The 16925-nt window shown below is 41.5% G+C and overlaps 2 protein-coding genes across 2 annotated transcripts in view; both read left to right on the forward strand.

The window, feature by feature from the left end:
• Positions 1-557: 557 nt before the first annotated feature.
• The window catches only part of LOC107790877 (uncharacterized), a 52470-nt gene continuing 36102 nt past the window's right edge, over positions 558-16925 (forward strand). Inside the window, exon 1 of the mRNA XM_075254695.1 lies at positions 558-610. The gene's annotated coding sequence lies outside the window, so the exon portion shown is untranslated. The remainder of the gene's footprint in view (positions 611-16925) is intronic.
• LOC107791361 (uncharacterized) lies at positions 8179-15165 on the forward strand. The gene is made up of 2 exons (XM_075255296.1): positions 8179-9859; positions 14810-15165. Exons 1-2 carry the CDS (start codon positions 8179-8181, stop codon positions 15163-15165), a joined length of 2037 nt encoding a protein of 678 aa, XP_075111397.1.

Here is a 16925-nt window from a genome sequence, read left to right on the forward strand (position 1 = left end):
CGGATAGTAGAAACCAAGGCTGGGGCATGTCTGGCCAAGCTGGTGTAACGGACTGCGTACTCTGAGACAGTCATAACACCTTGGCGCAAATGCTCAAACTCTGCGTGCCACGCTTCCTTGAGGCTCTGAGGAACATACTCCCTTAGGAACAGATCTGAAAACTGAGTCCAAGTCAGTGAAGCAGCCTCATCTGGACTGTCTAACTTATAGGTGTGCCACTCATCAAGAAATACCAAAGCATCCTCCGATGCTAGACCACTGAATACAGGAGGCTTGTACTTCTTGAACCTCTCAACCCTCAACTGCTCATCCTCGGAAGCCACATCTGATGCTAGACCAGTGAATACAGGAGACTTTTACTTCTTGAACCACTTAAGCCTCAGCTGCTCATCCTCGGAAGCCACTGCCCTGTCCTCGGGCTGAACTGGCACTGCAGGCGGAACCGATTTAGATTCTATTCTCCTGCGTCGCATGTACTGGGATTTTGGAGGGATAACTAGGCTCCGATGTTGCTGTTTCACCGCTGAATTTAGCTGTTCATCCTTGTTGGCTTCAACATTTCTTATCTTGCTTTCATTTGGTTTTAAGAATTGGTTTGAGGCACAACCAGGTACTCCTTCTTGAATTTGAATCACTGTTGTGTAAGAATTATCTAATTCCTTTGTTTTTTTTTCCAATAAAAATCTGATTCCCTTTCATATAATGAACTTCTCTGGATAAGGCTGTTGTTGGCGGATTTGAATTTGAATTTGCGGCTAGATTTGTCATGTCACGATGGCCCATTTGGGATTGCTAAACTTACTTGTATCCTTTGTTAATCATATTCAAGTTTGTTTAGTTAAATGCTTTTCATGAACTTAAGATTTGAAAATGATCCACTGCTTTTGCCTCAAGCAGTATAACTGTTATGGTCGTCAAAAGATAGATATCATTGTTGTGATTTATTAGGATAGAGTATGCCTAATTCTTTGGTTGTAATGTCCTGTTAGTTGCTGCGTTTGATGTAAATGTTACCATGTTCATTCGGTTTGTGTTATGACTATTAAATTTACGTCAATAGCATGCTTAATATGAAGAATATACAACTCTGATTTATAGTTGGCTAGACCTGCTTTCTTAGTATGTTTGGAAATTCCTTGACAACATGTTGTTGTCCTTTTATTCCAGATCTTGTGCTATCGTGCTTGAATGTCATGTAGTTAAAAAAGAAAGGTTGGATCAAGTAATTAAGAAGTACCTAGGATATACTTAAGAATTGTAAAAAAAATGAATTCATTTGAATGTCCTTGCAAATTCAATTGGGTGCAGACAAAGATTTTGGTAGCTAAATAGCTAGTCATGAATAGGTCAAATGCTTAAATCTTCATGAATAGTCAGTAAGCTCATCTAGTTGTGGCCTATTATTAGAAACGAATTCACAAGTTGAATGTTGTGCTGTGACTACAGTAATACCCCAACCAATCCTTATTTTATGATGTTATTCTTAATAACTGAGTTTTCTACTTTACTGTGTTGAGTTTGTATGGTTGGATCTCAATTTCATGTGAAACAATAGATGTTTTTTACATGCATTGAACAATCCTACGAGAATCTGAAGTTCCATTGGATTTTCAGAGTTAACAACGAAATACCAGTTCTTGTTGTCTGGCTCATTGGGTAAAGGGCCTAGTTAAGATGTTAAATGTGATTTAGAGGAGTAACTTCTACGACTTTGATTTGTAGTTCTAATAACCAGGAGCGAAATAGTTTAGTCTACATTGATGCATTTCACCCTTTTGCAGAAAATGTAGTGCCCATGTTTTGGTGATCGGAGTATTTTATCCATTTGTGAATTTTATTATGGCGAAATTAATTATTTGTCAGTAACTTTATTGTCTATGTGCGTGTAGTATTCCAAACTTGCTATATTTTTTGTGTCACTAGTATTTCATGATATAGTCAATATGTATTAGCATGTCTTTATCCTAGAGAAAAGGTGAATATACTCTGGACTTGAAAAGCACTGATAATTCATAACATAGGAAAGAAACAAATGAATACCGTAGTTTTTTTTAGGCACGCAATTAAATTATTACAACTACGGGTACGGCTCTCGTGACGTGGTTGTGATAATTAGTTTTAAATTATAATAAAAGTATCTTTAGTTTGCCTTTAAAATATATATACCCCTTTGAAATAATTTGAGGTGTGCCATACTTTAAACATATAACATATGGCCTCTCACAAATTTAGATAAAATAATTTGGGGTGTGCCATATACAAATAAAATCCTTTAATTTATGGCCCTCATATAAACAAATAAAAATTGCCTTGAACTTTCGGTGTTTGCTTTAGGCCCAATTTAGATTAGTATTGCGATTATATATACGTTCGCGTAATATAATTGCAAATTAAATTTTTAAAAGACTCGAGGGATGCGTTCGCGCAACTTCAACCAAACTTTCTTAATAAATCAACAAAAGCGTTATTAATCATGTACACGTTCGCGTGACATGATTGTGACGCACCAAAAGAAAAGAGTATACGTACGCGTAACTCAATTCTTTAAATTACGAATAATTCAAGTGATTTAAAAGTGGTAAAGAGATAAATGCACATAGGTCCTAAAAGTGAGTAGTTAAACAATTTAAGCCAAGTATAAATTGCTAAGCGACCGTGCTAGAACCACGGAACCCGGGAATGCCTAACACCTTCTCCTGGGTTAACAGAATTTCTTACTTAGAATTTCTGGTTCGCAGACTTCAAAAGGAAAGTCGAAATTTCCTCGATTTGGGATTTAAAACAAACCAGTGACTTGGGACACCAATTAAATTATCCCAAGTGGCGACTCTGAAATCAAATAAATAATACCATTTCGAATAATGTCACTTAAATTGGAAAAACTCCCTTATATCACTTTCGGTGTGTAAAAAGGAGGTGTGACAGCTCTGACGACTCTGCTGGGGAACGAACCCAGAATCTCTGGTTCAGGGTTCAATAATTCGAGCTTGTTAAAGTAATTTTTATTTGACTTTATTGTTGATATTACTGCATTTTGTAGACTTAATGTGCTAATTGTCATTTATCGCTTTGATATTACATGAACTGTATTTAAATGTCTTCTTACGCCACCCATCTGAGTCTTCTGAAAATGGTGCACATGTTCGCGTGACCCGCTTTTTCTGTAGAAATTATACCAAATAAGACGGGGTTGGGCAAGCAACAAGACCGGAAAGACTCTCGTGCTCCCAGTACGTTGCCCCCTCCTCGACCCCAGTTGTCCGCTCGGGTAACCCAAGTCTAGACCACAAACCCCAGATTTTTAACCCTAGAATAACGCAACCTCATGCCGGATCCCTAGTAGGAACGATTATTTTCATCACGTGCATTTGATCTTGGGGACTCAACACAGGGGTTGGGTCCGTCTAGGACAGGTGCACCCAAAATAAAGACCATCCTGATGCATCCTACGTGCTATGTGAATATTTATCTGTTTCGGCTTGCATGTTGACCGGATAGGAAAGGAAATCAAAAAAAAGAGTGAGGTAGGAGAGAAAATTTACCCGGTTTATAAAAATCCCAGTATTTGAAAATATCCCGAAACTTTGCCGAATTTTAAAAAAAAAAAAAAAGAAAAAAAAGAGAAATGCATTTCAAAAGAGTGAGTCAAATATCATGTTTTTGTATCAAAACTGCCCAAACTACGCAAGTCTGATTCTCACCGGATGTGGGATACGTAGGCAACCCACATAAGTTTCGGCCTCATTTTTACCAAATAATAAAATAAAAAGGTGTTTCAGGGCTTTGGTCAAAACAATATGCCGACCCAGCTTCGGTTGTACTTAAGTCATTTCTCCCCGGAATAACTTTAGATTGCATTCCAATTGTCGAAAGGCTATTTTCGAGAGGAACAGGCAAAGGTGTCTTTTCCAATAAAATACCTACCCCCGGCCTCAAAATTCATTTGGAATTGTGAAGGGTGCCACGTTTGCAAAAATGACCATTTTGCTAACATAGCAATAAAAGGGGTCCTTGTCCGTTGATTTTTTTAAAAACTTGTTTTGCAAAAAGAGTCCACAAGAGTCAACCCTAAACTTAACCCTCCACAGGTACAAATGAATACCGTCTAGGAATCATCGCAATCTATCATAGAAAGGGCTCGGATGCAGCTACGTAAGTGGTGGGGTGATTTAGATGAAGATGACCAACTTTGGGTAAAAGAGCATTTGGGTTCCCTGGTAGACATCATGCACGTCAAACCACATGAGGATTTAATTAAGGCTTTGGTGACCTTTTGGGATCCCGTTCACAATGTGTTCCGTTTCTCGGATTTCGAACTCACACCCACTCTGGAAGAAATAGCCGGGTACATCGATTTCGGCCAAAAGTTAAGAAAGCAGCAACTAATATTCCCCAGGGCTCCCTCAGTACACAAATTCTTCGATCTTTTGAAAATTAGCAAACAAATGAGCAAGGACCGTGTAAGCAAAGGGAGTTGTTCGTTCTACTTCCTGTATTTCAGGTTTGGACACTCGGCCGGGTTTGAAACACATGAGAAGGGGTTGAATAACAAATAGGACAAGAGCATATGGCAAATTCATCGACGGTTTACTTTCATCGTGGCATTTCTAGGAATCATGGTATTTCCGAATTCTGAGGGTACAATAGACCTTCGTATGGCCAGAATCGCACAGGTCCTCGTCGACAAAAAAGATCAAACACTTGTCCCATTAGTGCTGGCGGACATTTACCGGGCATTAACATTGTGCAAATCTGGGGGTCAATTTTTCGAAGGCTGCGATATTCTTCTTCAGATGTGGATGATCGAGCACCTTCGCCGCCATCCTAAGTTCATGAGATATGCTTCAGACGGGAACAATTTCATCAAAAAGTATGAGGAAAGGGTGGAAGATTACAAACCACTGGAAGGGTTTGAAGCATGGGTTTCCTATTTGAGGAAATTAAGAGCAGATCAAATTGAATGGACCATAGGATGGCTCCCAGTAACATAAATCATCTACATGACCTCTTCAAAGGGCTACTTGATGATAATGGGAGCGAGAAGTATACAACCATATGCACTACAAAGAGTTTTGAGACAACTGGGAAGATATCAGGTGATACCCGAAGAGGCGGACCTAAGCACTCAAGTTATTGAACTACACCCAGAAGCAACGATACCCGAGGTGTTAGTTCAAAGAGACTGGAATTGTTGTCGGTATCTAAAAAGTAACACCCAAGTACCAGACCTAGCTAAGGGCGAAGCTGATCCCAATTATGCGGTTTGGTTTGAAAGGAGTTTTTATGTGTACAATGAGCTGGAGCCCGAGCCCGAACCCGTGAGGCCTGCCAAAAGTCCCCATGTTCAAGCTTTTGATGACAAAATTCAGGAAAGGTTAGCTTGAGGAGAAAAGGAAAAGGAATATCAGGCCACCATCCATGATCTGCGAGAAGAGTTGAGAAATGTCACCTTCAACAATGATTTACAGGCACAAGAGGCTGAGGGAGAGAGGAGAAGATTGGTTCGAGAAAATGAAGCTCTCAGGGCCCAGGTTTGACAGCTGAAAATAGCAGCCGAGAATCCGGGCCGAAGCAGAAAAGATGAAAGGCTCATTTATTACCTTACTCAAAAGGTGTGTGACTATGAAGATGACCTGCAGAAAGCTGAGTCTGAACTAGCAAAAGCACGAACGAGATTGGCTAAAAATGCCGAAGGGCGTGCAGCTTTTGTTCAACAGATGAAAGAAAGATATGAAAGAGGGGTCACAGGTTGGGAAAAGGCGATTGGCAACCTCGAAGGTGAAATGGCCAAACAAGCCAAAAATTTTAAGGCCGAAAGAGAACATTGTTATGCCTTAATGGCACGGTGGGAAGAAGACTTACATCACTTGCAAGAGCAAATCACGCTGCCACCCAAGTCTTAGAGGCTAGATCTCGTCAGATTGGCCGTTTTTTGCAAGAGAAGGGCATCATAAGAGAAAGGGTTCGAAGGATTGCTGACTACATCACCATGAAATGCAGTGCGTGTGAGGACATGACAAGATCCATGTTTTTCACCACTGTAATGATCTTCGTCCGTCAGATAATGGAAGAACTCTATCGGCTCTAAGATGACATGGCAAGTAGGCCCGCTGCAAGACCGGTTGGTGTTCCTAGGGCAGGGTTGGAGGCACTGATGTTTTCTTGATTGTATTTTCTTCCTTTTTCCGAGTCTGTATTTTTCATATTTTGAGTCTGTTTTCAATTCCTAGAAAAGTTGTCCAGAGTCTTAAAGTCCTAGAAAAGGTATGTTTTGAGTCTTTTGTAATTCAGTAAAGTTGTGTTAATGAAAATTTGAAAAAAAGAAGAAGAAAAAAACCCACAAAAAATTGTTCTTTTCTTTTTCTCATTTACTTCTTGAACTACGTTATGATCTGATTCACGCGGCGTCGTGATACGTAGGCAATCCTTATCGGATCCGGTCATGATTTTTGTAAACAATTTAAATAAAAGAGCAAAGATCCGAAAGAAAAACCCAAAAGAAGGAAAAGAAGGAAAATCAAAGGAAAAGAAAAAAGGAGGCAAAGAAAGAGATGAAAAGAGAGAGAGAGTGGAATTGGAAAGAAGGAAAAAAAACAATAATAATAAGAATAAGTAAAGCTGGGATGAAGCATGCGACCGTTGCAAAACATGTAGAAACACATTTAACTGTATAGATGCATCACACCCCAACATGCGATTACCTATCTGTTATTTATTTCAAACTAACTGTTTGTTGCTGTTATCCCAAGTAACAGGTTCTATAGTAAGGTGGTTGGTTTTGTGTTAGTCTGGCTTCGCATCCATATTTCACGAGGTCGAAAGGTAGTGTTGAAATGTCTTCAGAAATCACTCTGCCAACAGTTCCTATCATGGAAGAGAGTCTGACCTCGGGCATCCCGACTTTGGAGTCGGCAGCTGCCGAGGAAAACAGGTTACTGCGTATCCGCATGGAAATGTGGGATGCCTGGTCAAACGGAAGAGAGCCACCAAGTGTAATCCCCGGATTTCCCGAGCTTTTCCCTAGGGTAGGTGGAACCTCCAATATCCCGATTAGTCACCCCAATATCCCACTCGGACATCCTACCATATCGGCCCACTTTGTTGGAACACCTTCTGAGGTTCGCCCCCAGGTGTTAGCTTCAGGAGCGGCTCCAAATATTTTCACTGCTCCTCCATGCTCAGCTACTACACAGCCTACGCTGCCCAGACCCAACTTTGACCCATCAATCTTCACCTTCCAAACACCATCTTTCCTACTGGAACCTACACAGTTTCCCACCTATACTTACTCTCAACCACCCCGATATGAGTTCACTATAGGGCAAGAAAAGACTACCAAAACTCCTGAGCAAGAAGAGATTGCGAGGAAGATGAGAAGTATGGAACAGAGTCTCAAAAGCATACAAGGCTTGAGTGGACATAAAAGTGTATCCTATACTGACTTATGCATGTTCCCTTATATGCATCTGCCATTAGGATTCAAAACCCCGAAATTTGAGAAGTACGATGGGCACGGTGATCCTATTGCTCATCTTAATAAATATTGCAATCAATTACGAGGGGCCGGTGGAAAAGAAGAACTACTCATGGCCTATTTCGGAGAAAGTCTGGTTGGCATCGCTTCTGAGTGGTACATGGACCAGGATATATCCCGCTGGCATATCTAGGATGATCTTGCTAGAGATTTTGTCAGGCGGTTCCAGTACAACATTGATATTGCTCGAGATAGGAACTCATTGACGAACTTGAAAAAGAAGTCCTCGGAAAGCTTCCGGGAGTATGCGGTTAAATGGTGAGAGCAAGCATCTAGGGTAAAACCTCCGATGTATGAGGTCGAAATGGTCACAGTTTTTTTATAAGCTCAGGAAGCCGACTACTTCCAAAATATGATGTCTGCTATGTGTAAACCGTTTGCTGAAGCCATCAAGATTGGCGAAATGGTTGAAAATGGGTTGAAAACGGGTCGAATTCTAAGCCAATCCGCTATCAGAGCTACTTCCCAAGGCATTCAGGGTGGGTCTGGAGGAATAGCGAAAGGCAAGAAGAAGGAAGAAACGTCCATGGCAGCGTCGGGCGCAAGAAAATACCGTACTCCCAGATCCCTTTTCCCAGAAACGACCCCGCAACACTATTACCCCCACCAAGACTATTACCCGCAACACTATTACCCCCACAGTCATGAATGCTCAATCTTATGTCCGCCCACAGCAACAAGCCCACCATAACCAAGCTCCATTTCCTAGAAATCAACCTCCTTACCAAAACCACTACAACCCCCGTCCTCCGCAAAACAATTTTCCCCCTCGTGAACTACCTAAAAGGCCAAATTTTACACCAATCGGCGAGTCCTACTCCAGCCTTTTCCCAAAGCTTGTCCAAATGGGTCTGCTACAACCGGTTCCTCAAACTAGGCAAAACCCAACATCTCCCGCTTACAAAGTTGGTGCCCGATGCACCTATCACTTAGGGGCAGAAGGGCACGACACTGATGATTGCTGGACTCTGAAGAGAGCAGTGGAGAATTTTATAGAACAAAGGAAGATAGTGCTAATTGATGAGGATGTCCCCAATGTGACTAATAACCCACTGCCAGCCCACAACAACGAACCGGTAATCGGGATGATTTGTAAGGATAAAGAATTTAACCCAGCATTGAATGCCATCATTGCCATTGCTGACCCAGAAAAGAAACCAAAAGTTGCCCCGAAGCAAGACAAAGGGGAGGAAAAGAACAAAATCACCCCTCCAAAATCAGAAAAGAAAGTTGAAGCGGGAATTGGGGCAACACCTTCCAAAGATGTTGTTCTCTATGTCCCTCGGGGCCGCGAAGAAAAACAGATGACTTTGAGTACTCCTAGAAGATTCGAGCTAAACAAAGCAACCCAAATGTATGTGCCCAAGGGAGCTTGTGTGATGCGGGGGCCAATTAATCCTCCAAGGCTGAGTGAGCCCGTGGTTATTGGCCGCACACCGCAAAAGCCCATAACGAATCCTACCGATGTGCCCTGGAATTACAAAAAAATGGTGGTGACCTATAAGGGCAAAGAAATCTCAGGAGAAGTCCAAGAAAATAACCCCGTTGAAAAGTATTCTAACTTGGAAGAGGTGAACAATGCCACTCGAAAATGCTTCCCATCTAAGAAGCCCGTAAGTGCCGAAGAAGCAGAGACTTTCTTTCAAAAGATGAAAATGGCAGATTATGAGGTGATCGACCAGCTTCAAAAATTTCCCGAACAAGTCTCCTTGTTGGCTTTGCTGATAAACTCCCCCAAACATCAGAAGGTATTGATCAAGACCCTTAACGAAGCATATGTTCCTATTGAAACTTCTATAGAACAGTTGGAGAGGATGGCAGAAAGGTTTTTCTCAACTAACCAGATTTCCTTCAGCAAAAATGACTTGCCTCCAGAAGGGGCCGCGCATAACAAAGCTCTGCACTTGATAGTCAAATGCAAAGGGTACTATGTGAAAAGGGTTATGTTGGACGGAGGCTCTGGGGTAGACATCTGCCCACTCTCGACTCTACAGCGCATGGAAATTAGGACTGAAAGAATTCGACCCAATAATGTCTGTGTACGGGATTTCGATGGTATAAAAAGGGACACGATTGGAGAGATTGATCTGATTCTGACCATCAGCCCAGTAGACTTTGAAGTAACCTTCCAGGTGTTGGATATGGACACCTCCTACAATTTTCTTTTGGGGAGGCCATGGATTCATGCAGCAGGGGCTGTACCCTCTACCCTCCATCAGATGGTAAAATTTGAGCATGAAGATCAAGAGATTGTGGTCCACGGGGAAGACGAGCAATCAATTTATCGGGACCCATCAGTCCTATGTCTTGAAGCAAAAGAGGGGAGTGAGCACATAGTTTATCAAGCCTTTGAAATTGTGGTCGCGGACCAGTACGAAGAAGGAAACCCTTGCCCTCAACCCTTTCTTTCTAATGCATCAATCATGGTGGCCAAAGAAATGATCAGACATGGTTTCAAATTAGGGAAGGGGATCGGGAAATCATTGAAAGGAATAACTGAACCTGTTACCCTGACAGCTAGTGATAAGTTCTTCAGGATAGGCTTCCGACCCACTCCAGATGATGTAAAATAGGCAAATGATAGAAAGAATGATGATTGGGTCTTGCCTCAGCCGGTGCCGCATCTGTACAGAACATTTGTCAAGCCAAAATACCATGAGGAGGAAGAAAATGAGGCTTTCACAGCCGAAGAAACTGAAGAGATATGTGGGGCAATGAGGAAGATACTGTATGAAGCCCACATAGTTCAACCAAGGGAAGGCTCGATCACCGCTGAGGTGCTGTATATGGGACCTAATGCCAAGCTGCAGAATTGGAAGGCTACGCCATTCCCGATCAGGCGGGAGTCCCGGTAGACCTGTCCTGCCACCTTTTCTACATCACGAGTTATTTCATGGGGTAAATCGGATGTTTTCTTTATTTTCTTGTTTTTTAATTTTCCAATGTAAACCCTGTTATCTCCAAAATCCACGAAATGAAGTTAATATTTCATAGTTTATCTTTCTTTATTCTTTCTGATTTTGTTATTTTTCTTTTTTTTATTTCTTCTTTCAGTTCTAATAATGCGGCTTTAAATAACATGATATGCTTGCGGACTTCATGCCCAGATCCAAACATGCTGTCTAATTGTGAAATAATGAACCAAGAGCCGGAATACGATGAAGAGGAGGCTTTTAGGGAAATAAATCGAGAATTGGAACAATTTAAGAATAAACCTAAGCCGAACTTAAATGATACTGAACCGGTTAATTTGGGTAGTTCTGAAGAAGTCAGAGAAACCAAGATAAGCATTTTCACAGGTGAAAAAACTCGAGACGCATTAATCCAACTCCTTTTTGAGTTCAAAGATGTGTTTGATTGGTCATACGATGACATGCCAGGGCTGAGTGTTGATTTGGTTGTTCACAAGTTGCCAACATACCCCGACTGTCCCCCAGTCCAGCAAAAGCAAAGAAAGTTCAAAACTGATGTTAGTGACAAGATCAAAGAAGAGGTCACGAAGCAGTGGAAAGCGGGGGTGATCCGAGTGGTCCGGTACACCACCTGGTTAGCTAATGTAGTTCCAGTGCCAAAAAAAGACGGGAAGACCCGGGTGTGTGTGGATTATAGAGATTTAAACAAGGCAAGTCCCAAAGATAACTTTCCTTTGCCAAACATCCACATCCTTGTTGATAACTGTGCCAAGCATGAAATATAGTCCTTCGTGGATTGTTACGCAGGATATCATCAGGTGTTGATGGATGAAGAAGATGTAGAGAAGATAGCTTTTACCACACCGTGGGGTACATACTGTTACAGAGTCATACTGTTTGGTCTCAAGAACGCCGGGGCAACCTATATGAGAGCCATGACAGCCATTTTTCACGATATGATGCACCAAGAGATAAAGGTGTATGTGGACGATGTAATCATCAAATCCAAAACCCAGGACGACCACGTTCGGGACTTGAGAAAGTTTTTTGAGCGGCTGTGCAAATATGATTTGAAACTGAACCCAGCCAAATGTGCATTTGGGGTACCATCCGGCAAACTCTTGGGATTCATCGTCAGTCGGAGGGGCATCGAGTTAGACCCAACAAAGATAAAGTCTATTCGAGATTTGCCTCCTCCAAAAACCAAGAAGGATGTTATGAGTCTGTTGGGTAGATTGAACTACATCAGCCGATTCATTGCCCAGATGACATCCACATGTGAACCCATATTCAAACTACTAAAGAAAGACGCAGCTGTCAAGTGGACAGATGAATGTCAAAGAGCTTTTGATAAAATCAAGGAATATATGTCGAATCCGCCGGTCTTGGTCCCACCTGAGACAGGGAGGCCTTTGTTCTTGTACCTGACAGTCTTGGAAAATTCTTTCGGCTGTGTCCTCGGGCAACACGATGTGACCGGAAAGAAAGAGCGGGCTATTTACTATCTGAGCAAGAAGTTCACCAGTTATGAAGGCAAGTACACTTTGTTGGAAATGACCTGCTGCGCTTTGACTTGGGTCGCTCAGAAGCTGAGGCATTACTTGCAAGCCTACACCACTTACCTCATAACCAGGTTGGATCCTTTAAAATACATATTACAGAAGCCGATGCCCACTGGGATGCTAGCAAAGTGGCAGATCCTGCTTACGGAATTCGACATAGTATATGTCACTCGCATGGCAATGAAAGCCCAGGCGTTAGCAGACCATTTGGCTGAAAATCCGATCGATGATGAATACCAGCCTTTGAATACTTACTTCCCAGATGAAGAGGTAAACTCGGTTGAGGGAATATCCGAAGACATCAATGCTTGGAAAATGTTTTTCGACGGAGCGGTAAACGCAAAAGGTGTTGGAATTGGGGCAATCTTGATCTCGCCCACCGGCTAGCATTATCCGGCCACAGCTAGGCTCTGGTTTTTCTGCACAAACAACACTGCCGAGTACGAAGCTTGCATTATGGGTATGAACATGGCGATCGACCAAGATGTCTAAGAACTGGTAATCATGGGTGACTCAGATTTGATTATCCGACAAGCTCAAGGAGAATAGGAAACTCGAGGCGTCAAGCTTATTCCTTATAGGCAACATGTGGAAGAACTTGGAAAACGATTCAAGTCAATAGAGTTAAGGTACATTCCTCGTTGCCACAATGAATTAGCTGATGCGCTTGCCACCTTAGCCTCAATGTTGCCATAACCAGGCAATGCCCGCATTGATCCCTTGGAAATCCAAATTCGGGAAAGGCATGGTTATTGTAATACGGTTGAAATAGTGCCAAATACCCAGCCATGGTATCATGACATCAAAAGGTTTTTGAAAACACAAGAATACCCTAAGCAAGCCAGTGGAGACCAGAAGAGAACCATTAGGCGGCACGCGAGTGGTTTCTTTTTGAGTGGTAACATCTTGTACAAAAGAACTTCGGACCTCAACTTGTTGAGATGTGTTGACGCAGAGGAGGTTGGAAGAATCATGCATGAGGTACACGCGGGAGTATGCGGACCCCACATGAACGGGTATGTTTTAGCAAAGAAAATCCTTCGAGCAGGCTATTACTGGATAACCATGGAAAAGGACTGCTTTAGTTTTGTTCGGAAGTATCATCAGTGTTAGGTGCACGGTGATTAGATTCACGCACCTCCCACAGAACTGCATCCCATGTCAGCACCTTGGCCATTTGTTGCTTGGGGTAAGGACGTCATCGGGCCGATCGAGCCGAAAGCCTCAAATGGGAACCGATTCATACTAGTTGCCATTGACTACTTCATGAAGTGGGTTGAAGCTATCACTCTCAAATCCGTCACCAAGAAAGCTGTGGTAGATTTCGTGCACTCCAATCTTGTCTGCCATTTTGGCATTCCTACAACTATTATCACAGACAATGCTGCAAACTTGAATAGTCATTTGATGGGAGAGATATGCGAACAATTCAAGATAATGTCACACCTCCTTTTTCCGCACCCGAGGGGGTACAAAGGAGTTTTTTCCAATTAAATGACAATCGAAAGGGGATTTATTTGTTTATTTCAGAGTCGCCACTTGGGAGATTTAGGGTGTCCCAAGTCACCAATTTTAATCCCGAATCGAGGAAAAGAATGACTCTATATTACAGTCTGCGTACCAGAAATCCGGATAAGGAATTCTGTTAACCCGGGAGAAGGTGTTAGGCATTCCCGAGTTCCGTGGTTCTAGCACGGTCGCTCAACTGTTATATTCGGCATGATTATCTGATTTTTTATACAAATATGAACTTATGTGCAAATTTTATCTTTTAACCGCTTTTATCATCTATTGTTATTTTTATCAAGAATTGCAACATCGTGGAAACACATCTCGAACCACGTCACAATCAATGTACCCGTGATTAGAGATACATTTCGACTCCGTTGAGATTTGGATTTGGGTCACATATATGTGCACCCGAGTTTAAGAAGGTAAGATTTATTAAGGCGCGTCCTAAAGCAACTAGCGTATTGTTATTTTGGGAAGGCCGTAAAATTCGCTAAACGGCCTGTCCCGAATTCTAAGTATTTTAATATATACATTTTGTGAGGGCCTCGCAATCTGTGAATTTTATTTGGCGAGGCTCGTCTCATTTTATTTAAAAGGATAAACCTACAGTGACTACATTTCTCTATTAAGTTTGTCTCTAAAATAAAAGAAAATTTCTTAATTATTTACATGCTGAAAAACGTAACTTATTTATTAGTTCACGGCTAATGCGAATGGAAAATTGCGATCGAGTTTGTACAAAGAAAAACTGCTTTCATTCTATATTCTATTATTCAATAATACTAGAACATGAGATTGACGCACAATAATATCAAAACAGATTATCTATTTTTAGATGAAGAAATTAAACGTATGCAACCTTATTCATTGACGGGCACACATATGAGGTTCAGTAATTATTCCTACATGCAAAGGCGAAAAGACCAAAATGACTTTATCTAACTTAGGTGGTATTACTACATGTTTTAGGCAACCCTTATCCAATAATATAACCTACACGATTTTGTTGTTTATACATATATTTTCCCAAATTGCATAGCATGCTTTTGAAATATGCGTTATATACTGGTGAGCCAAGGTAAAACAAACGTGATTACTACATTACCCTTCTTAATCGACCCTATACGAAACCATTTGTTGATCGAACATCACTGATACACCACTAATTTTGATTATGATACATCGTCAAATTACTGGACCAAACTCTTATAGAATGAAAACTAATCCATTACACAGTATGGGGTCAAACTTTACATGTAGGGTATACAGAATGCTTTAAACTGTAACAGTAGAAGATGAAAATCACTACACTAAGTTCAAACAACCATTCTCTTTAGACTCTTACATGCTCCAAGTTCATCACTACACCAGTGCAATTAGAATGTGTACCTGGATGCTGGACAATAAGAATGAGAAGAAGAAGAAGAACGATATCAGCAACAATCGAACAGACAGCAGTAACACAGCAGTATCACAGCAGAAACAAACAGCAACAATACAACCACTAGTTCATGAACAACCAACAGTTGTTCCCACAATGATAAACCCACAAATGGTCGGGCATCAATCAACAATCCCAGAACAGAGTGGTAGACCAACAGAAAAACCCAGGATGTTTGATGCAATAGTAAAAGCAGTTCACTAATCACAACAACTTGACCAATAACTAACAACAAACTCCATAACAACAAAACCAGGCTCAAATTAGCAGCATACAGAAGCCCAAATTTCAGTAATAATCTCGCAAGGAAATCAGAATACACTCTCAGCTGTTCCCAGAACCTTCAGCTGTTTTTTTCAGAACTGTTTTCTGTTTTTCGTTTCTCCTTTCCTCCCTCTTTTTTAGCTTTTTTTCTTTTGTCCCTGCTTAGCTTGTGTTCCCCCCTATTTATTCTAGCATCAGCCCATTCAGAACAACATGTTAGACCATTCAAAACCCCCCTCCCATGTTCTCCTGCTGTCTTCCCACTCAAAGATAAAAATAAACCCTTCCCATGAGATTCCCCTGACAAAAACTATTAAAATGCCTTATCATTTATTAAACTAAAACCAAGCATGAGTAGCAGGAATGTAATCTGACAGCACATGTTGTTCAATTATTTTAATTCCTTAACAGCTGACCATACACATGCTGCCCACAATCTAAACCAAGTGAACATGCCATCCATTTAAAAACCACAGTCTGAACTGCAACTATAACACACCCTTAAATGTTTTCTGATTCAAATTGATCAAATCTCAGGCAACACACTCAGTTCCTAATTGAATTCAACAAAATTTCAGCAGACAAACCAATGACAAGGATCAGATTATCACCATTCCAAGCTGAACTAATTGACGACGTATATCGACTCGACTATACTAATTGTAATACATACAATCGAAGCCAATGATCAGAAATCCAAAAGTATCAACATGTGATTCAAATTGTACTGACTAAACAAAGTTGTACTGGGGACTAATTAATCAATCAAATTTAAATTCAGTTGATTGTACAGCTTATAAACACACACAAAATGAAGAAGGGCTTGACCAAATACAGAAACCTTGGGCAAAGTGGACGGGGCAGTCAAAATTCAAAGCAAATCAACTAAAGACATTTAGCCATACAAACAGACCTTTAACTATAACAAAACACATGAACTGATAAAGAAAAAGGGAAAGCAAAAATACCTTGGAGTCTTGGAAAAATCAGCAAATCCTAACTCGGATTTGAATCGACCTTTCTTGGGGTTGAACGGACTTTAATCGAAGTGTTCTCAGTTGAGAACACTTCGATTAAGGTCCATTAGACCCTAATCATCTGGTTCAAACGGACACAGACCGGACATCATGATTTCTAGGGTTCCTAAAGGCAGATTTGGGATTTATGCTTCCCTGGTTAGATTCGGACCAAACCAAGCCTGGTTTGGTCACGAGGGAGGTCAGGGGAGTGTCTGGTATGAACCTGGGGTAGATCGGTGTAGATCGGAGTTCTGCTCGAATCTTCAAATGAAGATTCGAGCACCTAGGGACTGATTCGAATTAAGCGGTTGATGGATTTGGATTCAGGGTGGTGAGGTGCATCTAGGGTGTTAAGGCGGTGGTCACCGGCGTCCTTGCCGCCGGGTTTAATTGTGAGGGAAAAGGAGGCGGCGTTAGGGTTTCATAGGGTTCGGGGTCTGGTGAAGAAGAGGACTACATGGGTGCTTGGATATGGGAGCAGGTTATGATATGGAAGCTTTTATACGGGGTGGATGGTTGGGTCTTGGCCGTTAGATCACTTGAGATCAACGGCCTAGATTCAAAGGTTAATCCAAACGGTGTCGTTTGGTTTAGCATTAGGATCGGGTAGGTCCGGGGTTGAATGGGTTGGGTTCGTATGTGGGTACGAGGGATATAATCTTGGCCGTTGATCCTTCTGAG

The sequence above is a fragment of the Nicotiana tabacum genome, chromosome 6 (assembly GCF_000715075.1).
Source record: "Nicotiana tabacum cultivar K326 chromosome 6, ASM71507v2, whole genome shotgun sequence".
NCBI classification, from domain to species: domain Eukaryota; kingdom Viridiplantae; phylum Streptophyta; class Magnoliopsida; order Solanales; family Solanaceae; genus Nicotiana; species Nicotiana tabacum.

Coding starts and splice junctions, on each gene's coding strand:
- LOC107791361 (XM_075255296.1), top strand. CDS start 8,179: ATGAATGCTCAATCTTATGTCCGCCCACAGCAACAAGCCCACCATAAC. Junction 9,860..14,809: donor TCTTGAAGCAAAAGAGGGGA/GTGAGCACATAG, acceptor AAACTGTAACAG/TAGAAGATGAAAATCACTAC.